The sequence below is a fragment of the Cydia fagiglandana genome, chromosome 1 (genome assembly GCF_963556715.1).
Source record: "Cydia fagiglandana chromosome 1, ilCydFagi1.1, whole genome shotgun sequence".
In the NCBI taxonomy this organism is placed as follows: Eukaryota; Metazoa; Arthropoda; class Insecta; order Lepidoptera; family Tortricidae; genus Cydia; species Cydia fagiglandana.
In genome coordinates this window covers 24,989,974-25,016,056 of record NC_085932.1, presented here as the reverse complement: position 1 = coordinate 25,016,056, position 26,083 = coordinate 24,989,974, and the positions used below count along the sequence as shown (strand labels likewise).

At 38.8% G+C, this 26,083-nt stretch overlaps 4 protein-coding genes across 8 annotated transcripts in view; 2 read left to right on the top strand and 2 right to left on the bottom strand.

Annotated features, from left to right (window-relative positions):
* The window catches only part of LOC134668061 (annexin B9), a 47,505-nt gene extending 45,842 nt beyond the window's left edge, over positions 1 to 1,663 (top strand). For 2 of the 5 annotated variants that reach the window (XM_063525545.1, XM_063525516.1), the window contains exon 8: positions 533 to 1,663. In XM_063525545.1, coding sequence (XP_063381615.1) covers positions 533 to 583 — 51 coding nt within the window. In that variant the 3' untranslated portion in view covers positions 584 to 1,663. The remainder of the gene's footprint in view (positions 1 to 532) is intronic. The other 3 variants (XM_063525554.1, XM_063525536.1, XM_063525526.1) reach the window with 3 other exon arrangements.
* On the bottom strand, positions 1,583 to 4,064 carry LOC134668083 (uncharacterized). Its single transcript, XM_063525566.1, has 7 exons — positions 3,935 to 4,064; positions 3,714 to 3,844; positions 3,476 to 3,582; positions 3,133 to 3,299; positions 2,680 to 2,808; positions 1,943 to 2,125; positions 1,583 to 1,703 (listed from the first exon to the last, which is right to left on the bottom strand). Exons 1-7 carry the CDS (start codon positions 3,974 to 3,976, stop codon positions 1,671 to 1,673), a joined length of 792 nt encoding a protein of 263 aa, XP_063381636.1. The 5' UTR covers positions 3,977 to 4,064; the 3' UTR covers positions 1,583 to 1,670.
* A 498-nt stretch (positions 4,065 to 4,562) lies between these two features.
* Positions 4,563 to 11,675, top strand: LOC134667857 (mediator of RNA polymerase II transcription subunit 29). The gene is made up of 6 exons (XM_063525251.1): positions 4,563 to 4,829; positions 5,185 to 5,246; positions 7,590 to 7,674; positions 8,778 to 8,873; positions 11,187 to 11,330; positions 11,625 to 11,675. Exons 1-5 carry the CDS (start codon positions 4,602 to 4,604, stop codon positions 11,304 to 11,306), a joined length of 591 nt encoding a protein of 196 aa, XP_063381321.1. The 5' UTR covers positions 4,563 to 4,601; the 3' UTR covers positions 11,307 to 11,330; positions 11,625 to 11,675.
* LOC134667866 (uncharacterized) lies at positions 11,456 to 25,584 on the bottom strand. The gene is made up of 8 exons (XM_063525261.1): positions 25,235 to 25,584; positions 23,714 to 23,769; positions 23,367 to 23,501; positions 22,892 to 23,030; positions 21,695 to 21,753; positions 21,124 to 21,258; positions 20,277 to 20,413; positions 11,456 to 12,099 (listed from the first exon to the last, which is right to left on the bottom strand). The coding sequence occupies exons 1-7, from the start codon at positions 25,317 to 25,319 to the stop codon at positions 20,282 to 20,284; spliced, it is 741 nt and encodes a 246-aa protein (XP_063381331.1). The 5' UTR covers positions 25,320 to 25,584; the 3' UTR covers positions 11,456 to 12,099; positions 20,277 to 20,281.
* Positions 25,585 to 26,083: the final 499 nt, after the last annotated feature.

Sequence of the window (26,083 nt, the reverse complement as noted above, 5' to 3'; positions counted from 1 at the left end):
TTACATCAAATAATTGAGTGTCCTCAACACTATTTTTTACTCTACTAAAGGGGTAACACATAGTACCTAAGTATTATCTGAACCCTGAGTATTTATTTTAAGTAAAAAGCTTCGCTATTAATGGTAATGACACTTATTACTTATATCATTAATAACGCAATGCTTGCTTAATCTCAAATAATAATATTTGAGATTATTAAGCAAGTTCTACGTTGAATGGTCAACAACATCTTTGGGCCATTTTATAAACGCCTGTAATTTGTTACACTTACAGGCCTTACAGCCAATATAGATGTTGATAAGAGACTTCCACTGTTATAACATATTACAGGCCTTTATATAACGGCCTTTTGTTAAAGCTTGAATTGAAACGAAATTCACGGCAGGTTAGGTTGAAACGCCAGAATTTGCCCTAACTGTTTGGCTAACCACGGCTCGCGTGTTGGGCGCCACGCATGGCATAACTTGCTTCGAGTGTTCGTGATTTGACTAAAGATTGGTTCAGGCTCAGGAACATCCGTTTTGGTTGCAGGGCGACACGTCCGGGGATTACAAGAAGGCTTTATTGACCGTTGTCGAATAATTGTTGGGCAGGCGGCGGCGATTCAAACAAACGCTAATTCCAATTATTTAAGCTAAACGTCAATTTCTCGGTTGTAATTTGATCTGATAGGCCATCTGCGCGCGGCCTCGAAACTGTTTATCCTCACTTGAAGACGGAGCGAGTCAGTTTTGCGGCCCCGCCTCTAAGATTAATTTATTTTTAAAAAGATCTGTATATTTTGTTCCTTTGCGCATAGTCATGTAACTTATCTTTGCACTGTACATACTGTCTAGCTAATGGCTTCTTCATGCATGAGCGCGAGTGCTGAATGATTTTTACAAGTAGTTGTTGATTTTTCAGGAGGACGTAGGAGGTACTCGGGGCCTACTGCTCTCTACCTTGAGCTACTAGACCCCGCATGCCACTAACATGCAAACTCAGTATTACGAGCGTCCTTTCGTGTAACCTTGCTGTGTGAAGAAAGTAGTCTCGTCACAATTACTTATACCATTGTATCGATGTAACTTAAATGTGCATTTTATTAAAGACATTTATAATTTTAAGATATTAGAAATCTCGTGTTTGATATTTTTATTTTATTTACTGAACTTTATTTACCGCATGGTGTGTGAAAAATCTCAACTGAAATTGTGGGCCAGTTTCGTATTAAGTTTTACGCTTATTACAGCTTCGTTTTCGGTATTGTTTGCAGGAAGACATAAACGGCGATTTCCGAGATGTCCTAGTCGGCCTATGTTACTAAACCTTTACTATGAGGCAGATTTACTCTTGCATGCGTTGGTACCTATATTGTAACATGGTCTGTTAGGTCGTTATGTACAAATGAAATGTGATGTTTTCCAGGGTGATACGAAGGGAGACTACAAACGCGTGTTACTCACTCTCGTACAATAGCGACGATACGCATAATATAAGACTACATGTTGTTATGAATTGATGTTGTGCGCATAAGCTAAGTTCCGATCTGAAACTGCCTTTACATTGTATAACTGTTGAGATGATAGAAAAAGCTTGATATTTTTGTGAAATGAGATATTTATTGATGCTGTAGTTTCGTTTACAATATATTTACATTAATAATTAAACTATGTTCCACAATTTGGTTTTATTCTACATCCCTTATCCCTTCCTCGGTTATCTGAAAACGAACATTCTTTCAGGCTGATATGTAGGTATTTTTTTAATTTATCTCCTCTGGCACCCACACGGGTGCTTATCTCGTTTGGCCCAATATTACAGATTTCTATGTTACATTTTCAAGATAAGTAATTGAAATTCGACTTAATATCACTCTGATAATGTTCAATTTTCAGTTCGATAAAAGTGAGACATAGAACCCTGTAATATTGGGCCAGCAACTTGCCAGTATGAACATACCTTGAACGTGCCAACAACGTTAGGCGCGTTATTTGACTTGAGCATGAGGGCGGCGCGCTCCCCGCTGCGGTCCGCGAGCAGCACGCGGCGCGAGCAGCGGTGGGCCCACGCGTCGCCCAGGGCACCCACGCTGGCGCCGGAGGAGAGACCCACACGGGTGCTCATCTCGTTCGTTAACACCACCTGCCAGTATCAACACAGTCTATACAGTCGTTCGACGAGGGGCGAGGGGGGGTTCGCGCGCACCCAAGCTGCATACATCGCTGTCAAAGGCTCACTGTTATGTTACTTTTTATACTGTGGTATCACCATTGGTTATAAGTATGTACAGATATGGATATTCTACTTAGATATGTGTGCTGGCAGTCTCTCTATAAGAAAGCAGTACGTGTATAGGGTATACATATATGGTTGATCTGAAAAACTGTGGCTGAGACAACACAACACAGTTGGTCTTTTTTACTGAAATGTTATCCGATCCATCATGGCAGGATGGACAAACTTTTTAGATTTAGAATATTATTATTATAATTTAATTGTTAATGGTTAAGTTCGGATTAGGGTAATTCGCCAGTAACTGGCCACTTTTAGTAACTGGCTGCCCTAAACTAAAAATGGATTGTATAAACAAAATTCATTTTAGTATAAGGTTTCAATAACTGGCCACCTTTTTAGGGCGGCCAGTGATTAAAAGTGGCCATAAGAAGCGTAAAGCAATTGGATTTCTGGATACTTACAGCAATTTGGTTTTCTAATGCAGTTTTATGTAGCTCTGCCATCAGCCGGAACAGTAGCCCTGTCCTTTGTTTTGTGGATATGCCCTCTTTGAACGGGAATGTAATGGAATCTATTACTATGAGTTTTATCTGAAATCAAAGTAAAATAAATATTTTTTGATGTCTGTTACATATATTCAATTTAGAAATCTGATCCTTTACAGCCCGGCAGACTCCTTGGGTAATTTTACATGTCAGTTTAAAAATTTTGGTATTTGTTTTTAATTTCAATAAACAGTTATGTTAATAGTCTAACAGACACCATATAAAATATATGATAAGGATGGTTATAGACTCGGTTACAAACAATGTATTTTTGGGGAATGGCTGAATGGATAGGCACCTACACTGCAATGCAATATATTAGGTACACTATATGCCCAAAAAGTGCACTCAGCTGAGCAATATACTTACATTAGGATGTTGCTGCACAAATTTAGGTAAATTGTGAATACATGCACAGAACTTCTCCAAACCAAATGCATCCATGTAATGTAATTTCTTCAAAGCATCTTCTTCCTGCACCGCTATGCTTGTGTGCAGTAGCCTCTGGCATTTGCTGAGGCTTGCAAAGAGAATTTCTGAAAAAAATAAACCTATGTACTAAGCTTTGTCTCTCTTCCACATAGCAATAAGCAAGAGTACATTAGCTAAATTATAATATATCTACACAACATGATACATGTCTGCCTACTTTTATATAAAGCTATATGTTTGTATGCAGTAAATGCATGTTTTCCATTACTCTTATTCTTACCTTTAAACCTGTAAATACTGAAATTCGTATTGGTGTCGATGTATAAGGCTTCAGAGCTTAGTCCTCCAAGGACCTTCGGTATTTGAACAGAAGCACAGAATTGTAAACTAAAACAAAATAATATAATGCAAAATAGACAGTAGTAACAAATTTAATGTGAATTAGCATGTTTAAACCTCTGGAATTAGGTAAAATGAGATTTTAAGAATTGACTAACTAGGAACTGCATACAACTTACCATAATTGTGTTTTTCCTGAGCCTGGCAATCCTATTAATTCTGTAATAGACCCTAACTGGAGCCCGTCATTGCCTAGTACATTATCCAAGCTCAAACTGAACGACGGTATAGAAGGTAAACAAGTTTCTCTCTGAAATATAAATTAGGTGCAAATCAGTGTTCACTTCAAGTTCAATAGAACCTGGAATTCAGTCAAATTCGTTTAAATCACAGAACTAACCTGCCACACTTCTGTTGCGTTATAAATTTTAAAGGCTGACATAATTATTGACTGTGGATGGCAGTCTAATGGCGCATTTAAATAACAAAATTCACACCTTTTTCAGTCACAAAATGCATGAACTTTTGAAATTTCGTGGCTGACACACGTTGACATTTGTTAATCAGTGTTGCCACTGTTAATATAAATAAATCGTAGTGACGAGCAACCGATTATTACCGCTTTACAGAGCCATCTTTTGTTGAGTAGTTGTAACTAATCTTGACCATTTTCTAAAGCCATCTCTTATTGAATAGTAGTACTAATTTAGTTACTATTTATTTCGCTAGATGGCAGGGAGATTTTCATCTGTACTATTTATCAGTAGATGGCAGCAGTTACTAAATTCATACTTTAAAATGTTGATAATTTGTTCTTTAATTTAATTACATTAGTTAAATTCTGTGTTATTGATATAATCTTCCCCAAATCTTTAAATGTCCTAAAACAAAATAACATACATTTATAAATCATATTTTTCTTTATCTCATAAACAACAAAACGCCAATCCGTGCGGGCACAAAACGAAGTCAATGTCAAGTTGTCAATGTCAAAATATACGTACTTTTGGTGTTTTTATTTGTAAATCAGTGCGATATTTATAAGGGTTTAATTATAAATCAAAACCATGAATCAAATGAACTTGCATGTTCCTCTAAACCCAGTGGGAGCGGCTCCTAACGTCGGAGTCGGCGTCGGCATGCCAATGCCAGTAGCTGGTGCTATCATGCAGCAACCTTCCCCACAACATGCTCAGCAAATGCAGCCAGCAATGGCACAGCCGCCTCAGCAAGATAAAATGGACAATATCTCTAAAGTCAAGACGCTCATGAGCTCTCTGCGTGAGTCTATACCCGTAAGTAAAATAATTCAGTATAATTATTTTTATGCATAAAGATACATTTACACACTTGTCACAAATTGAAATTGCTATGCCTCTGATGTGCATTAAATATGCTACAACTTGAAAATAATTTAAATCATTTCTCATACATTTCCTTTTAACTAAAATTAATTTATGGATCTCTTGTCCGAACCTGACTATACATATAATTGGCAAGACAACAGATATCCGCATCAACTTGGAACCAGTTTTAATCAGTTCGTAATCAAGTAATTCAATTAACTTCACCCACAGACGCAACACCAACTGATAAGCTGCACTGCATTAATAATTATCACTTATGTAATTATTTTTTATTATCTTTCAGATGACTCTTAAATCAGCAGCACAAATTTTGCATCAGAACCACAATATTGATTCCAATTCACAGTAAGTTATGATTACATCTTATTTAAGGTTGGTTGTACCAAACCGTGGAGCAGTGGAGGATGCGGACGAGGAGGGCCGACCCCAAGTAAATGGGACTACCGGTCTAGGGGAAAGAAGAGAAGAAGAAGGTTGTACCAAACCGTCTGTCATCCTTGAAATGTTTGCTATAATTTTAGATAGATAGATAGATAATCTCTTTATTTGTTTGCCACAATACACACAGAATAATCAAATACAAAAATGACAGAAAAAAAGAAAAAACAATCAATATTTAGAAAAAACAGAAAATACAAGCACAAATAAGAGTAAGACAGATTTTTACAAAAATAGAAAAAGAAAGAAATATACGTATAAATATTGATTCACACAGAAGGAATGTTGTGTGCGTCGCAGCAAAACAAAATGGTTCTGGCTCAGTATTACGCTTCATGGGAGAGGCACTGATATTCTGCCAGAACCAGATCACGCCAATAAAATCAGTGAAAAATATGAAATAATGAAAAGATTTTACTTACCTAATTACCAATAAATAACTTAACTAATGACAATTTAAAATGTGTGCACATAGTTGTGATGTAGAAGTGTGTGTGTGGTTAGCATGTAATGTATGTAGTGTCAAGTGTGATTTAGAGCAAATTATTATTTTAATTATTTTATTGTATGGGAAGTTTCATAGGCCTCTGTTGAGTGACGTTGATCTGTCCGTCGATCATGGTTAGTACAACTGGCCCTTTACTGGAGTCAGTTATGTAACGCTGCCATACATGACCCAAAAAAATTTTATTAAGCTATGAGCTTCATCACATCTGATATTTGAGTAATTCTAAGCATTTCTAGCGTGAAGTGGGGGGGAGGGTGGGGTACAAAGACGGCCGCCATCCGTCATCTTTAAAAAAAAACCTACTCTGATCCTGGTGGGTACTAGGGCAAGTTTGGTATCATTTTCGTATAAACCAAAGACGTAGAATTCATTGCAGATATTTGTTTTTTCAATTTCATAGTAATTTTACAAGAAAAACGTAAAAAGGTGAAAAATTTGGTTGGAGATTTTTGCTACGCGGAGCCGAAACTACAAAAGATAGAAAGTTGAAATTTGCACACTAGATTACATTTATAAAGTGTACAAGAGATAAGAAGCGATTTTGAGAAATTCAACCCCTAAGGGGGTTAAAAAGGGGATGAAAGTTTGTATGGGGTTCAAGTTTTATTTTAAGCTAGGAATTTGAAACTTCGTAAAACGATATATTATTAAAATACAAGAAAACTAATTTCAGCGTTTTTGAAAATTCATCCCCTAAGGTGGTGAAAAAGGAGTTGAAAGTTTGTATGGATATCAAAAAAATTTTCGAACGCGGGACTTGAATCTTTGTATTTGGGGATATTATTAAAAGACAGGAAAAGTAATTTCAGCGTTTTGTAAAATTCATCCCCTAACAGGGTTAAAAAGGGGTTGAAAGTTTGAATCCATTACAAATCCGAGTAGACACACATTTCTTATTGGCTCCCAGGCTTGAAATGCTTAGAATTACTCAAGGAACATATGTGATGAAGCTCATAGCTTAATAAAAAATTTTTGGGTCAACTTTATAACTGCTTCCGCTACTTAGAGTATTTAGACCTAGCCAAAACAAGTGATTGTGACATTAATGAAAATCTCGAATAATTGAAAATTTGTATATCTTGTTGCAAAGACTTAAAATTCACCAATGCAATGGCAATGGTCTCTGAGGATATTCATATTTCTATATGGCCATAAAGATAAAAAAGAATAAAATCGCCATCTATAGTAAAAATATTAAGGAAATTTCAACATGACTGAAAATTCTTAAAATACAAATGAATATAGAGTCAGGTATAGAATATATGTTATATGTAAAGACTCGAAGGTGTTGAAAAAGTGATGAATTCTACTTCTTCCTGCCTGGCCTAACAGTTTCATCAGTCAGTAACAGTTTCATATAATATTCAACAGAATTTCAACTCATAACTAGTCTCACCCATGGCCATCAAAGTGGCTGATGATTGTTAAATTTGACAGATGTTAATTAAAATAATACCATTAGTATTTTATTTCGGAGTAGTAATCCTTTAACTTGATAGCTGTTATGCTCACGCCCGGGATCAACAATTTTATCACAAGAAAGTATAAATACGTGGTTATATAATATGCAAAGGTGATTGAAGGTTACTTTCTTACACCAACAATATATATTATATGTATAATGCGAAACAAACAAACAAGTGTAGGTCATATCAAAAGAAGATATGAGAAAATGTTCATCTAGGCCAAGAGACGGCCTCGCAAGGATCTCCATGATAACCTGTTGGTCTTTTTTTTTTCAGGAAGGGTATAGATGCTCCAGTGCCGCGATTTGATAAGAATTTGGAAGAATTCTTTAGCCTTTGTGATCAAATGGAGTTGCATTTGGTAAGTTGTTGTGTTTTAAGTAATGGCCATTCACTATGATACCTGCTATATGTAGAAATCTCGATGTTTTCGGCGGAAGGACATGAATAACGTTGTCCCTCCCCAACGCATGATACGTTCCCTTTTTCGCTGGCTAGAATGTGCCTTATTTACCGCTCAGAGCAGTCCTTAGCCGAGCGCGCGCAAATTGCTGCCGATCAAATACGTAAGCGAGACAGTGCTATACACGTATGTAGCGATGTGTTCCGCTCGCACACGAACGGCGTGCAGATCCGCATTCAATGTGAAGTTCGCCTCTGGTTCACATCTCTCATATGATCAATTGATCATTTATTTATCCCAAAGTTACTTTTTACGGAAAACATTACCTATTAGGTTCACATGATCTACTGGGTACAGTGGGTACATAACACTGTCTTCACAACGCCGACCTTTTTCATAAATTGTTCAGACAGAATTATTTCAATACCAAACCATTAGTCAAAGGAAACTTCCAATAGATACAAAATCCTTGGAACACAAAACATTAACACCTTTCCTTTTTCTATTGCTTGATTTAATTGCAGCTACATGCCTATTGATTAACGATCTCGCACAACACAATTTTGTACCTTATGTATACTTGATACGGTCCATTTATATCTTTTAAGTTTTGTTCGCTAGTACCCTATTGAAATGTGAAAGTTGGTTGTATGTACATTAGGTAGGCTACAATGTATCTATATAGCGACCAATAATTAACTTATTGACCCGGGTGCTTTTGCTATATATGCATTCTTATCTCCGATGTCTTTACGTGACTCCTTATCAAATGTAAACAGTTGAATGTTTTCTAATGCTAATCATCATGTGATGTTATCGGATGCTATACGTAATTGCCCGTTGCCAGGTCAATAGGTCCTAACATTCTAATTAATACCTGCTTACAAGTATGTACAGACAAGTTCGTATGAATATGAACCATCCTACATCTAGAATTTGATCACTGTATAAAAATTTAGTTGTAGGTACTTGTCAATATTAACTAGGTCTGAAACATAGAAGATATAGAGATATCGATATTGATATTTGTAGATGGATTAAATCATAAGTTTTGTCCTCAGCGTACTGCGATAACGTGCATCGAGCAGCAGCAGTCGGCGGCGCACTACCTGCCGTCTCCCGTGCACCCCGTGCGCCTAGACTCCGGGCCCAGCGCGGTGAGTGTTGCGCACTTTTACCACCGACACAGGGCACTGTCACACGAGCAAGCGCAGCGAGCATGGGGCGCACTACCTGCCGTCTCCCGTACACCCCGTGCGCCTAGACTCCGGGCCTAGCGCGGTGAGTGTTACGCACTTTTACCACCGACACAGGCCACTGTCACACGAGCAAGCGCAGCGAGCATGGGGCGCACTACCTGCCGGCTCCCGTGCACCCCGTGCGCCTAGACTCCGGGCCCAGCGCGGTGAGTGTTGCGCACTTTTACCACCGACACAGGCCACTGTCACACGAGTAAGCGCAGCGAGCATGGGGCGCACTACCTGCCGTCTCCCGTGCACCCCGTGCGCCTAGACTCCGGGCCCAGCGCGGTGAGTGTTGCGCACTTTTACCACCGACACAGGCCACTGTCACACGAGCAAGCGCAGCGAGCATGGGGCGCACTACCTGCCGGCTCCCGTGCACCCCGTGCGCCTAGACTCCGGGCCCAGCGCGGTGAGTGTTGCGCACTTTTACCACCGACACAGGCCACTGTCACACGAGTAAGCGCAGCGAGCATGGGGCGCACTACCTGCCGTCTCCCGTGCACCCCGTGCGCCTAGACTCCGGGCCCAGCGCGGTGAGTGTTGCGCACTTTTACCACCGACACAGGCCACTGTCACACGAGCAAGCGCAGCGAGCATGGGGCGCACTACCTGCCGTCTCCCGTGCACCCCGTGCGCCTAGACTCCGGGCCCAGCGCGGTGAGTGTTGCGCACTTTTACCACCGACACAGGCCACTGTCACACGAGCAAGCGCAGCGAGCATGGGGCGCACTACCTGCCGTCTCCCGTGCACCCCGTGCGCCTAGACTCCGGGCCCAGCGCGGTGAGTGTTGCGCACTTTTACCACCGACACAGGCCACTGTCACACGAGCAAGCGCAGCGAGCATGGGGCGCACTACCTGCCGTCTCCCGTGCGCCTAGACTCCGGGCCCAGCGCGGTGAGTGTTGCGCACTTTTACCACCGACACAGGGCACTGTCACACGAGCAAGCGCAGCGAGCAGAGGGCGCACTACCTGCCGTCTCCCGTGCACCCCGTGAGCCTAGACTCCGGGCCCAGCGCGGTGAGTGTTGTATTGTACACTGTTACCACTGTTACAGAGTACTGTCGCACGAGCACGTGCAGCGAGCGGCAGGCAGTCCGCGCACTACCTGCCACTCGATCTCAACTCCGTGCCTAAAGGTCTCTGCCCACTACACCATATCATACCATGACCGTGCTATGAACGTATCAGGCACCGAATGTAACGCGATACGGCCTACTATGCCCACTACACCGTATCCACGTTGTACATAACGGGTTTAGTGCCCGTAGTAACCGCGCATCATCCCCATAACATATCCGCCTATGATCCCCGTAGCATCCGCGTTTCATCCCCTTAGTACCCGCGTTTTATTCGCGATAGCAATACTCGTCAGAAAGAGCCAGCGAATAGTTATCAGACTGGTTAGAGCGAGCAAGAAATATAGTAACGCGTTTATAACGGTCTTAGAACGGTCACCATACGCGGTTAAAACTCGTATGCCCACCGTTTCGCCGGCTGCACACCCTGTTCTGGCAACGTTACGTGCCATGCACGGAGCGTTTCGGCACCGGCAAAATATCCTCGCCGACTATTTTTGCCGGTCCGTGCATGGCACGCGACGGGTATGGTCGGTGACGGAACGGGCTAGTGGACATAGTCTCATACTTTTTCATACAAAGAATATTTTTTTGCCTGACACGTTCATAGCACGGTCATGGTATGATACGGTGTAGTGGGCAGAGACCTTTACTTCTCACTTTCGCCTTCCTTATACAGATCTATATACTGACCGCTGGCTATTTATTATATCAATCGATTCCATTCCTATGCAGTATCAATAGTTTCCAAGGGGTCAACTTAAAGTAATGTCATTAAAAGCCACAAATTAAAGAAAACCTTTTCCATACATTTTTATGGAGAAACCGTGAAATTTGATTCACATTTTTTCATCTCGCCAATCAGTCCTGTTACATTTAAGGACCATAAGACTCTATGAAGACATTACTGTAGTACTTATTAGCATGTTAGAAAAAGGAGCAACGGAAACGTGTCATTTAACTTAAGACAGCTTAGTTAATTCTCTTTTAGCTTAGGTTCTTACAATTAGATTCTTCTTATCAATTAATTATATTCAGATACCTAACCATTGGTACCATTGCTTTGTTACCTATTGCCCCTTGTGGATTTACTTGACGTTAAGTCAAAATATCCAGAGAAATAAAGGATAGTGTGTTTATATTCCAGGAGAGCACACTGAGCTACCCCCAGTACCTGAACACGGTGCGGCTGCAGATCTCGTATGCCAAGGACATCCACGACACGCTGGTCGCCGCCGCGCAGACCGAGTGGCTCAAGAAGAACTAGCATTATACCCCTCCCTACTAGCAAGTAAGATTACCTACTGTTATTATAAGCCTAATATTAAAACATTTTTACAGCATCGGACTTTTATCAGTTATCATTCACTAGTTTGGGACCGCCAAGTCATGATATTAAACCACTAAATCTTTAAAAAAAAAACTTTATTACAGGGAAAAATGGATAATGCTTAGTATATTTACATCTGGGTACATAATACGAAATCTAATGCAAATTACAAACATAAGCTTTTCTATAATATCCACATCATTCTTACAGATCATAAATCAATTGTACGATTAATTTAATCCTTTTATTTTTTAGACATGTTTTTGAGATCATTTTGAACAAGTAAGGCCATAAAACATTTGAACAGTACAGACATCCAAAATATATATACCTACATATAAATCACATTAAAAAAATACATACTTACATTCGTCGACTACATATCATCTCCTTGCCTAACATTCTAAAATAAACATAAAACACACAACATTTAGTCAAACAAAACGATCAAACTTAGCTTTTATTTCTTAGAAGTAAACAGATAGATCATTTCGAGGAAGTCGTAAATGTCATTTATCTCCAAAAGCCATTCCGAGGTTTCGCATGGACCAGCCGGCTCTCTTCGGACATCGCACTTTAATTTAAACCCTTTTCAAATCATATTAATTCATATAAAATATCACAATAGGAATGAAAATAACAAATTAAAAATTAAAATACTATCAGTCTTTTGTTCTTGAAGACGCTATTGCAGGAACATCAGTTTCACTAATCCAGCAACTTGAAGTACCTGTAACAAACAAGGTAGCGTCATTACCAGCTCAGTATTTTTAGTGTACGTACCTAACGCACAAAACTTTGTTCGCGGCACACTTTTGTGGGATCACTTTGGTCTTGTAAATCAGTTAATTTTAAATATGACTTTTTGTAGCGATACAGTGTTTTGGCCTGCCCGTCCAATCTAGTATTGCTCGAAAGACTTCCTGTATTTGCATACTTTTTTTTTTATTTATTGAATAATAAGCAAGTTTCAGTAGTTATTATTATTACAAGACCCATCGTGGGCAATATAGTAGCGATTCAGGGGGGCATTTTTGAATTTCGATCGCTCGATTTCATTACTCGAAAATCGGTGGAAACGGCGAAATGCTAATTTTTGAAATACGAGCGATAGAAATTGAGAGTGGTATTTTAAATGCCCGGTAGTGGAGATGTATTATATGTATATTGAACGAAATACACGAAATCGAGCGCTCGAAATTAATAAATCGGCCCCGTGGTGTGACCTCGAACACAGACAATACTGTGTTCGATAGTTCAAAGTACACATGTAGGTTCTATTAGTACTGTAGCTACATATTGCAGTGGTGACACATTAGGGCGAGCCCAGCGACAGCCGCGGGGGGCGACACTCGAAGGGACATAAATCCTGCTTATCATTCAAGAGAATATGTTTGCGTTTCTGTGACCCTAGATAAACTTATTATTATGACATAAATAACGTTGGCGGTCCGCCCGCTGTGGAATAATACGGACTCATTCATATGATGGATGCTCGGACAAACAACTGCCTGTAGCCGACCGTACTAGAAATATGTTGATGACTCTAGTAGTAGTAGTGTCGAATTAAATTCATACTATACGAATGTTTCATCAACGTTCAAGTCAGATGTCAATCTAGAGGCACTGACCGATTGGCATCCAATCAATATAATTCAAGTATTACAGAAATAGTACGTAGTATTCTTCATTGGCAAAATAAGCTTTATTGCTTTAAAAGTATTTAAATTGATTCTTTAAATTAAGAGTAATAATAATTCTGGTACACTTGAATTCTAGGCTAGTTTGTTCATTGACTCATTGACAGTAACTTGGTAGAAATTTCACACGGCCTTCACTTCACTTTACCTAATAGTAATATAGGGACAAGTTCCGAAGTGGTCCAGAAATCAAATTGGTTTACTTTATCAACATGAATGTCCTAAAATAGCCATGTTATCAATTATTCTTTATAATTGGTTTTCTCGGTACCACACGGAGTGTTTTGTTTTCCTTTTACCTAAGTGCAAAAGCCTGTGACCCAAGATAACCCATGCATTATCATCGAGTCCTACAAAATTGCAAAAACAAATGCCCATCTCCTACCTATTGTATGCAAAACATGAAGTACCTATTCATTATAGATATACAGATGGATACCTCGGTATAATATTCAATAGTCATAAAATTATATTACATTTGTGATGTTCATTAATTTAATTTATGTAATGTGTTACGTGTTTATCTATCGTAAGCAACTCGCAGTGAATTAACTATAATAATAAATATTATAATGAAGCTAATCACATTAGTATGCCCGTATTTAGTAATGATTCGTTAGTGGTCATCGACCCTTTGGTCTTGTTATTTGTACTCGGTACGCTATTTGTGTAAACGTTTATGTTTTAAAAGTATACGAGATGTACATTATCACTTATTGAAACCAGGGACCGTTACCGGTATTCTGACTACAGGTTATTATTGAGGTATAACCGGTGTAATATGAATTTGGGTATTTATATCACTTAAGCTCCGAATAGAGGTATTCGAATACCGGTATTCAATAGTGTTATCGGTTTAGCCAATTGACAACAAATACCACTATTTGATAGTTTACTCCTAAAGCTATTACCGGTAATAAGTAAGTGCCAATACCGGTTGTAGTAGTACCACGATTCGTTCCTTCGCTACTCGTCAAGGACGTTGTCCGGCCCGCTTGTAAAGTTGTAAATACTTAAGATTCGGATCTTAGAATGCCCGTTTTCATGTTGCTGGTGAAATTAGCTGTTAGGTGATGATTTTGACGAATACATTTTTAATAGCGTTCATTTGATTCTTTTAATTGTTTTTTAATTGTTGATTTAATTGTATTTTATTATGTATGTAGTTTATAATCTCAAAGATATGAGCGCTGATTAGACGTGCGCGCCGCCGCCATAAGGAGTACGGGCGCCGCCGCCGCCGCCGGTAGTTTAAAATTCGCGCCGAATATTTTTTTATAAGACAGTATTATGCAGCGTTAAAATATGTAATAGGTTATAGTCCGATAAGAAATAGTTGAAAATTATTGCGGGCGCCACTTCCTACGTAACTCTCACATTTTTGACGTAAAATACTTACTTAAAAATGGCAATAATTACGTACTTACGGAATTTTTCTGGTTATATAATTGAATTTCTACTATTTTATGTCGCACCAACACCATACTAAGTCATTATTTGTCTTATTACAACGTAATGAACCAAATAGATAAAAAAATATTATTACGGATTTTTTTCCTGTGCGTTCATCAAGACATCAAGAGACAGACCCGATTTCATTTAAGAAAGTTCTTACGAAAATATTGATAAAATTACATGCATTATTGTATACCATTGTTCAGATGTTGCTGCATCCTACGATACCCCGCTAAGTTTGATTTAATGTTAATAAAATGACGCCAATGACTGGTAAAATTTTACCACCTACGAGCTATAAACTTTTTGGAAAAATATAAAGATAGTAGGTTTTACTTTAGTTCATAACATAAGTTGACATTATCAGTAAGTGTATTTGTAATTAAAAGCAATTATTCTATATTAATTTTAAAAAAAACATGATATTGACAAAAAAAAAAACCTTATGCATATAAAGTACTGTATATTCGGCAACGTCCAAAATACTAGACGTCTTTTCATTATGCAGCGTATCTTTTTATTTACACCGAACCTGGCAACATCCAACATATTTGTCATACCTATGTTTTTTTCGAAACTATTATAAATAGATTTTTTTCATGATTTTTCTACAATAAACAACCACATACCTAATAAGATAATAACACCGAAAAAATGATACTAACACAGTTTTTTAAGATTTTTTTCCCTTGTCGATTTAAGGGTTGAGCATGACTTTTAATTATACGTCTTAATATTGAAAAGTTGAAAAATTCCACGCCGCCGCCGTGGATTTTTTGGTGGCGCGCCGTTGCCCAATTATTTTCGACCGGCGCGCACGTCTAGCGCCGCCCGATAGGCATTTAGCCGGCGACGGTTCGCCGGTCAAAATTGGTTGGCGGTGGCGGCGAATACAGTGAAGCCGAGAGGGTGATGCAGGTGCTGGGCATCCCTGCGTTTCCATAATTCCGTCCCAGGCGGTGTAATGTCCGTGGAGAGGTCACTCCGCCCACGTCAGCTTCACTGCGTGGATAACAACACGGGAGGTGGCAGTCACCAGTTATAAGTCTTGCATAAATGGGCGTAAGTGCAGACGCTAGGGGTCACTTTCGACAGTAGGAGGGTCCATCGTAGACCCATCGGTTGGTTACCGCCTGCTTTAATCTGGGCAGCCCCCGGACAGTAAGGTACCAATCCGTCCCGTTACCAGTTTGTTCCTTTGAGGTGTAGGGAGCTATAGCTTCAGGCTAGATGACTGGTATCGTAAATCTCCACACCTGGTCCAAATAAGCAGTTAAGGAATATGCCTCGCCAATCCATGCGCATTGCAACATGGAATGTCCGGACTATGAGGACAGGCCTCCCGGACACCTGTGGAGGTTCCGGTTGCGCACATGATCTGCGTAAAACTGCTGTGATCGATGCAGAATTGAGCAGGCTCAACATTTCGGTCTGCGCTCTACAAGAGACTAGATTACCCGACGAAGGCTCATTGCGGGAGTCCTCTTTTACATTCTTTTGGAAGGGAAAAGACTCCGCTGATGTTCGCGAACATGGTGTTGGCTTTGCGGTCCGAAACGATATGCTTAACACCATTGAAACCCCGCGCGGTGTTTCAGAGCGTATAATGGTCTTGCGACTAAATAGCAGCAGCGGATACGTTACTTTGGTTGCTGCTTATGCCCCGACTTTAAAATCATCGGATGAGTCGAAAGACACATTTTATAGCCAGTTGGCCGAGACAGTGAAAACTGTTTCCGGTGGTGACCGCCTTTATATCTTAGGAGACTTTAATGCCCGTGTGGGCCGAGACCACTCCACATGGCCTGGCTGTATTGGTTACCATGGAGTTGGCAAAATTAACGAAAATGGCCAACGTTTACTAGAGTTTTGCTCTGATTACCAACTATGCGTAACCAACACATACTTCAAAGGCAAAGAGTCTCGAAAAGTCTCCTGGAAACACCCTGTTAATGAGATAATTAAATGAGACCTCTTTTTAACTGGCCACTTCACGTTGATAAATGAAATGACACGTTGATGATAATGACATAAATGTCATTATCATCAACGTGTCACACAAACAATTGTTGGCAAAACAGAAAGTGTTAAACATCTTGTCAGTTAAATCATAGACAAATATAGTAAGCATAGAGTGCTCACTCCATACATCAGTTTTGGTACCAAAAAGACTATTATTTTCGTAATTGACATTTAGCATCGAGTAGCGGAATTATCAGTACCGCTACTTGATACTAGATGTCTCAAATGTCGCGACTCACGAAAATTGTATTGAACAACTATTTACAACTAATATTAAAGCAGAAGGAGTTGAAAATAAGTTCCAGTTAATCCTTGTTTAATATTCGCTGAAAGTTGTTGAGCATTAGACTTTTCGGTCGGTGCAACATCTATTGTCAAGTAGCAGTACTGATAATTCCGTTACTCGATACTAATGTTGACTACGAAAAGAATAGTATTTTTGTTACCAAAACTGATGTATGGAGTGAGCATGAGCACTCTATGTATTTTTTCTTTATGTGGTTAAATGCACGTAATGATTATTTTTAATTAATTTTATTAATATAATTTTAATTTATTTTTTTGTTCGGTAAGTAAAACAAAAATATGATATGAGGAGTTTTCTTGATTTCTATTTAAAGTTAACTGTTTTTATATAAAGTACCATCTCTTAAAATATCGATACCTACAGCTTGGCAAAAAAGAGTAGAAATTAAAAAGTGGCAACATTGTAGTGTCGTCCCTTTCAAACCAATTTATATAAGAAAACGGGACGACACTACAGTGTTGCCACTTTTTAATTTCTACTCTTTTTTGCCAAGCTGTAATTTGTTAGCACCTTATATAAAAGCAATAAATTCCCGATCAAACTAATCTGCATAGCATTTGCAACGACAACGTGTGTAAATATCATCGTTAATGTCAAATTTCTATGAAAATATGACGTTTATATTATAATAACACTCCCTCACTTTGTTCTGTTCAAATCGGTGCAAAGTTAGCTTAGACAGACTCTAGTATCTAACAAGGTCACGCCGATGCCACGGCGATAGCGCAGTGTCGGCAGCGGCGACGCGAAAATTTTGGCGGCGGCGGCGGCGCGAAAATTTTGATGGCGGCGGCGGCGCGCCGGCGCGGCGCTCATATTTCATATGGAAATGTTTTCTGGGGTTAATTCTTTTCATTAATTCATTCATTAACCTCGTGCTTTGAAACGGTCGCAATTTCGAACCACTTGCTACGCTCGTGGTTAAATTATGAAATATTTCGCTTGTACTGCGATCAATATTAGCATGAGGACTTAACAACAACTTTAACCTCTTGTCGCAAAGTTTTTGGTTACTCTTTGATCAAGTGCAATGAATACCGGTATTAAATACGATAACCATTACCGGTATACTGAATACCTGTTATTATTGAGGTATTAATGAATACCGGTATTTCATTATGTCAATTAGTGTAGTTTAGCGATAAAGACAAAAACTGAATGACAGCAATACCTCTAATTCGAATATAGGTATAACATTTTAACCGGTATTCGTTTGACAGTTTATATACAGGTATTTAATAAAACCGGTTATACGGTCCCTGATTGAAACTCTGTAATGTAGAGTCTCATACAAAAAAATGTTGATAAGCGCTTCTTTTATATATGTAGATAATAAATATATATTTATAGTTAACATTTTTAATCTAGGGACACAGGTACTTATAGTCCGTCTACGCTAACTCTACACCGACTTTGACAGAACAAAGTGTAGGTCGTCATTAAATGTCTTTTTTTAATTTGCAATTTATGAAGACATTTCCACACTTTATCGTAACAAATTCCATGTCAAATTAGCTTAGTCCGACTCTATTATCATTATTTCATTAATGAACTATCGTGTAATGAATCATGCATGTTTTCTCCCTACAGTTACAATAACAAAACCATAAATATCTCAGGATCGTTATTAATTGATAAAAAATATACTAAACCTTGTCACTATCTGTTATTACACGTTAATGATTTTAATGTAACTAAGGTGCAATTAACAATGACAGATTTAATTGATTTAAATAGTAATGTATTGTCACAATAACTGACAAGAGATTATTACCTACCTACCTACTCGAAAATAAGTACATATGGTCGAAGATGCGACGGTCAGCTTTTGGATTTTTTTGTCTGACGAGGCTCAATACAAAAATGAAAGGCCTCAAAATAAAAACAAACACGCGAACTCGGGAATTCTTAAGTTAGTGCAATACAATACAAATACACTTTAATGCACACTTCAATACAAAAAAACAATACATAGAATACAGCAACTCTTGTAGTAACTACTTCTTGTTAGTAGTAAGTAGGTAGACTAGTAGGTTCACTAGGTACTAAAAGTTACTCGTTTTAATTTACTGTTGAAATATCCCAAGAAGATAAAGCTGCTTACCAGATTACTTCCTATGTTGTAATGTCATCATCGAAAACATCCATGTCCTAGTAATCGCTCTGTTTATCCACGTATAAGTACCTAGTTCCTCCGAGTGCAGATTTGTAAGATCATAGGGGCCAGGCCAGATACGGTTATGACTGTGCCGCCATTTGAAGATCACGTAAATAAGTTAATTCGTCTCAATCATTTCGCTGTGTCCCTCAGCACGCAAACCCGATTTTAGTGGGTTAAGTCCCACTGGGGAGTCGTAAAGCTCGTCTAGGGGGGCTCAGAGGGCTCGAGAAGCCTAAGTATCTAAGAAAGAGAAACATAACCGGCTACTATATACTACAGCAGAACCCCCCCTGGGTCGCGTTTTTTCTCATCACCTATTAGGAGAAGGGCTTTTTCTGCTCTGCTTGAAGGCATCAAAGTGGCACTTTCCTGTTGTAGGACACGATTTATGTTTGTTTTTTAATAATTTTTATTTTAACTATTCATAATTTCCCCATAGGTGATGTGAAAAGCGGTAGGTATATGTGTCACATTGTAGCAATATTATTTTCACCTTGGGCGTTAACACTTAAACCCTACTCTCGGGCTTCACTTCGTTCAGAAGTCAATGTACGCCCTCGCCGTAAATGTCATTTTGCTCCCTTGTGATACAATCTACTAGATAGTCATGCTTAGGGAGGGGAGGAGGTTTCTCGAAAAATGTTCTAATGCTATAATTGTTCTAGCACCCCCTGATCGCGTCATGAAAAGGGTTCAAAAACTCCGCTCTATTCAATCTGTGTAACAAAACTAATGTGTGAACCACCTTATACCAATTGTAAAAGCTTGCGTCACCGCCAAGCCGCAAGTTGTAACTAAAGTTATAGATCGTTTTTGTTTAGCATTAGAAAGAAGGTATGCTATCTTGACATGCGTTTTAATTGAAAAACGCTTTTTAAAAATCAGTAGCGATTACTTATGAAAGCAGAAGAATATAAATGATCGTATTAGATTCATAATTGTTACATATTTGCCGTGACTTATTTTTAAAACTTGTTTTTCAATTAAAAGAAACATCAAGATTGTTTACTTACCTTTTTTCTGGTATCGTCTTGGGTCGTCCTATTCGTTTTTCGTCAAGTTCTTAAATTAGGAGAAGAAAAACGCATTCTACATTGAAAGCCACCGACGATTGTGACGAATGTAGAATGGGTGACGAAAGCAGAATAGCACTAATTTAAGAACTCGACGAAAAACTAATGGGACGACCCAAGACGATACTTTTTTTCTAATGCTAAAAAAACGAACTATAGAGTGAAGTAGTTGAAGAATGGAGTAGTTACTTGGTTCAGCCGAAGACCTGCTGCGCGGCGTACGTGATGTGGAGGAAGCCGTCGTCGCCGCGGAACTGCTCGTAGGCCTGCGCCATGGTCATGCTGTGGCTGGCCAGCACGCGCTCGTTCACCACCAGGTACAGGGCCTACAACAAACATATACAGTTAGACCAAGAAAAGTCTGCAGCGATTTTGACACCCCACGCAGTGCAACTGTTATTTTAAACATCAAACTTCTATGAAATTATGACGTATAAATAAATTGCACTGCGTGGGCTATCAATATCGCTGCAGACTTTTTTTTGTCTAACTCTATTAGGAAACAAATCTCCTCATATGGCCATTTGGTTTTTGCACACCTTAGACCAATGCGATGGGATAGGTTTTATATATATATCTCTCTGCTTAGCCTTAAGGTTGACTGGTAGAGAATGCCTTATGGCATTAAGTCCGCCTTTTGTACTATAAGATTTTTCTTTTGTGCAATAAAGATTAAATAAATAAATATTATTATTATTTATTAGGACTATACGCAAAGTTGCGCAGTTTTGTCATTGGACCTGCGTTTGGAGTTTTTGGAGATGCGAGATTTCGAGGCATTCAATTGAAACTCTATTTTTGTGTATCTTTGAAAAAAATCATACATATTTGCTACTTTGACATCGTTAGAAGATCTTATCTTTGATATTCTTAGGAACAGATCTGCTTCATATACATTATATTCAACTTAAACATGTATATATTATGATTGTAAAATAAATGAGGTTTTTGAAAGGAGCATACAAAAGGTATGAACATAGGTACTCATACTTAATCAATAATCATATCTATCTATTTTCTCCTTCCCGATACTTACTTGTGAATCTCGTAGTTTCATCTTGGTCCTGATTATAAAGAGGAACTGGGACATCGTGAGCTCTTGGGGCACTAGAAACTTCTTCCTCCCCAACGCCGGCACTTCTCTTTCCCGTATGTAACGTTCCACGTACAACTAGAACATATATGTACAACTTTAATGCTAATTTTTATATTGAGTTGCTGAATGTTAAGATTGCATTTTACTTATGAACATACACAATTACAGAACAACAAAGAAAGTTAAACATAAAATTTACTTAAAAACTACGAAATCTAAAACTATAAATCTCTAAAACTTTAATAAGATCCAAACATAATAATTTGCGCAAATAAAACTATCCCTAGTTAAAACAGATGCGTAACGCTTTTATGCCCCTGCATAAAAGTGTTACGTTTGTCCCTACAAACTACATTGCAGACTGTTTTGACCGATGTAAAAGCAAAACTTTGGCTCCACTGGGTATCGTTACCTTAAAGCAGAAGATAGGCATCTGTTTTTTTCTGTCCGAGTAAAAATATGCTTTTTTTCTAGAATGACAGTCAATTCGTATTCGTAAACTAGAACTCACCGGTACTTTGTTTGGGAATCTATGCCTTATCGCTTCCACTTCTTGTTTTCCTGTCATATCTGTAACAAATGCAAACATTTTACCATTTGTATACTTCCGTTGCCTGTTTACATTACTGGCTTGTCTTGTAAAGTACCTAGTCATGTGGCTTGGACGTCATACAATAATTTATTGCCTATCATGCAGTTGATGAAACGTTAATTAGTTTTAATGATACCTTCACTTGGTGTCGCTTTCCGACCCATCAACATAAATAGATAGGCGTGGCTAATGAAAACAAAGCAAAACTTAATAAGAAGAGTAAACATTTATGATTAATTGCTGTTCGTAGGCCTGCGCCATGGTCAGGCTCATGCTCAGCATAGATCTGTTGTTGATGATTGCACTAACCGTCCTGGTAGCCGAACACCTGCGAGGCGTACGTGATGTAGAGGAAGCCGTCCTCGTCGCCGTGCTGCTCGTAGGCCTGCGCCATGGTCAGGCTCATGCTCAGCATAGATCTGTTGTTGATGATTGCACTAACCGTCCTGGTAGCCGAACACCTGCGAGGCGTACGTGATGTAGAGGAAGCCGTCCTCGTCGCCGTGCTGCTCGTAGGCCTGCGCCATGGTCAGGCTCATGCTCAGCATAGATCTATTGTTGATGATTGCACTAACCGTCCTGGTAGCCGAACACCTGCGAGGCGTACGTGATGTAGAGGAAGCCGTCCTCGTCGCCGTGCTGCTCGTAGGCCTGCGCCATGGTCAGGCTCATGCTCAGCATAGATCTGTTGTTGATGATTGCACTAACCGTCCTGGTAGCCGAACACCTCCTGCGAGGCGTACGTGATGTAGAGGAAGCCGTCCTCGTCACCGTGCTGCTCGTAGGCCTGCGCCATGGTCAGGCTCATGCTCAGCATAGATCTGTTGTTGATGATTGCACTAACCGTCCTGGTAGCCGAACACCTCCTGCGAGGCGTACGTGATGTAGAGGAAGCCGTCCTCGTCACCGTGCTGCTCGTAGGCCTGCGCCATGGTCAGGCTCATGCTCAGCATAGATCTGTTGTTGATGATTGCACTAACCGTCCTGGTAGCCGAACACCTCCTGCGAGGCGTACGTGATGTAGAGGAAGCCGTCCTCGTCACCGTGCTGCTCGTAGGCCTGCGCCATGGTCAGGCTCATGCTCAGCATAGATCTGTTGTTGATGATTGCACTAACCGTCCTGGTAGCCGAACACCTCCTGCGAGGCGTACGTGATGTAGAGGAAGCCGTCCTCGTCACCGTGCTGCTCGTAGGCCTGCGCCATGGTCAGGCTCATGCTCAGCATAGATCTGTTGTTGATTATTAAGTACAGCGCCTGTTAAAAATAAAAGTTGTTAAAGTTTAATGAAGATTAAGATTAAATATATCAGATCTTATATAATAACACCTTTAAGAGATCCACTCTCAAATTTGGTGTAGGTTATTAGTTATCACTTATGAATTATGAAATTTAATCAAAGTCGAGCCCCTTCATTCGTCGGCAGAACCTTGTATGACGCGTGAAGCGTGAATACAGATCATTATCTATGGTTAAAATTACATTGTAACGATATAATCATTCTCTCACTTGTAAACAAGTTTGTTTACCATTAGTTACGTACGAATATGGGGCACGGTCAAACTTACATTGTGGTAAAAAAGCTTGACTTACTTGGTTAGGTTTTATTTTTATTCTGTTCCTAATTATAACTAGAAACTGTGACATTGTGATGTCTTCTGGCACTAGGAATTTTGACTTGTCCAATGTCGGCAAACTTCTTTCTTTCTGGTACCTCTCCACTATAATCTGTCAAAGGAAACAATATCTTATTAGTTGCACATAAGGCTCATTATTTGTTTATAGAATTTCATGTCTAATTAAATCGACATAAAATCATTTAGTTTTGCAATTTTAATTAGTATAAATTAAGCTACCTACGTAAACCCTCAATAAGCTATGCTAACAAATAAAATACAATAATGATAAACGGACCATTTTATAAAACTGGGAAACCTTACCGGTATTTTGGTTGGAAATTTATTTTTGATCGCCATCACCTCTTCCTTTCTGGTGACTGTAACAAATACAAATATTAAGCAACGCATAAATTATATATTATACTCGTAATTACCCTATCCACACATTCGAGTTCGTGAAAGGTTGGTAGGTAATTAATAAATAAGTTTCATTGATATTGAATTTAAGAGTGAAACTCGTTTGTTAAACAATCACGTTGCTTGAAATACTTATTTATCCTAGGTACGGTACAGTAGGTACCTAGGTACACTGACCGTTACCCGCTAAGCTATCGTTTTGACCTGCTCATTGACATCTAGGCACAGGGTGGTCTATCTAATAGTTGAATGGCGATTACTCGTACCACTAATCACTATTATATGATATTAGCATTAGGTATGGTTATTTATCAAATACTTAACGTGATTTATTAACCTGTGATTAGGTTTGTTATGACTGCTCGCGGAGAGTTCTTCCTTTATCCGGTGGGATTATGTTATTTCAAGTATATTTTGCCAAAATTTTCTACCCAGTACGCCCAATTTACTACAAGTAAGTAGACTTTTAAGGAACTTGTGATAACAAAATGCAATCTCGCACGCAGTTGTAAACAGATTGAGTTCAATGCACCAGTTGTAGAGCGCCGCGAAACTGAATCTCAATTGTTTATATTATTTCGTGTGGAAAACAACATTTATTTATTAATAATTATAATGTGTGGCCCATATTTTATACAAATTAATTATAGACGGCCTAAAATAATGACAATTGACATTTCACTCACTATTTGTTCCCATGCAAAAGTTTAATAGAGTGTAAACGGATGTCCTTTCACATGAATGATATGATAAATCTCGTTTAGTAACCATATTATTATTCTAGCATTGATGTGACATGGCCTGGATTATCCGATAAATAACTGATAAAAAGCTGATAAACTTAAGGTCTTATTTTATTTGAAATATGCACTAAGATGTAAGTAGTTCATAATCTCCCGCTTCATAATTATCTCATTAATACTTTGCAGTGAGGAGTTTGAGGGGTATTAGGTTCCTAAACTTAGGGAGATTTTAACTCCAAAAGAATTTCGGCGGTGAATACCTACTTCTAATCACTTAGATTACTTAGATCATTTTTCGCCTGTTATGTGTGTATCTGATATGCAGCGCCCTCGTTGCATGAGAAGGACGAGATTTTGATATTTTTTAGATGAACTTAAAAAAAATCACTTTTTTATCAATATGGGTAAAATGGTGTCCTGACTTATTCGTTGTTTATATGATTTTAGTACATAGTTATTTTAGTTATTAAACTTCTTAATTGCCCAAGGGAGGAAAAGTTTTACCTAGTTACATTGAACATGAGCAGTGGAGTTTTAATTGCATTTGCCAGAGATTTAGTAGGCACCTATAAGAATCAGGTATCTATTAATGAGTAAGGATTTCCACATATTTATCGAAAAATACCGAAGCGACTGGTTCACGATTCCACATATTTATGAAAAAAATGTAAGTGACACTTACCAAACGGCTTTTTCGATTTGAAGCACTGTCTCACATTATGGTTCACATCATGTTTTATTAATGTAGTTACAAAGTTCAGTTCCATTTCGAAAATATCTCCGTTACTAACGATTCGTGGTGTGTATCGTGCTATCTAATTAGTCCAGGCCGTGCACCCTCTAGCCACTGTGAAGCTCGACTGCATTAAAGTAAACAACATCTGGAACTTTTATCATTTAGCATTAGGTCGAGGGTTGTCATACTACTCTAATCATATCACTATGTGCATTTGTTAGTACGTATATGACTACAAGTTTTAATTATTTGTTAGTATAATTTATAGTGACCAAATGAAAGTTGTGAATTAACCATATTATATTGTAATATGTGGGTAGGTAGCTATCTCACATTTATACAAATGTAGGTACTGGAATTCGTTGAGTTTAGTTAGAGCTTGGATTTAATGACAGCGTTTTACACAAAAATAAAACGCTAATTAAATAACTTACCCTATTCGGAACCTAATAATAATATTGAGAGTGGCAACACTGTTGACGGTCGTATTGTCCTTTTCTATCATATACGTCCCTCTCTCTCCCACACTCCCACCACACAGCAGTTTGCTTTTTGGCGGTTGTCGCAAGAACAAATTTCCAACTCATTGTCTCAAAATTATACATATTTACACCAGGCAGGATTAAAACTTTAGGTTCCGAATAGGGTAAGTTATTTAATTAGCGTTTTATTTTTGTGTAAAACGCTGTCATTAAACAACTGTACCGCTATTCGGAACCTAATAATAATATTGAGACGTGTTTGTTATCGCCTGGTGGTGGGAAGACGCCAAGCCAATGTGATTATACGTGTACT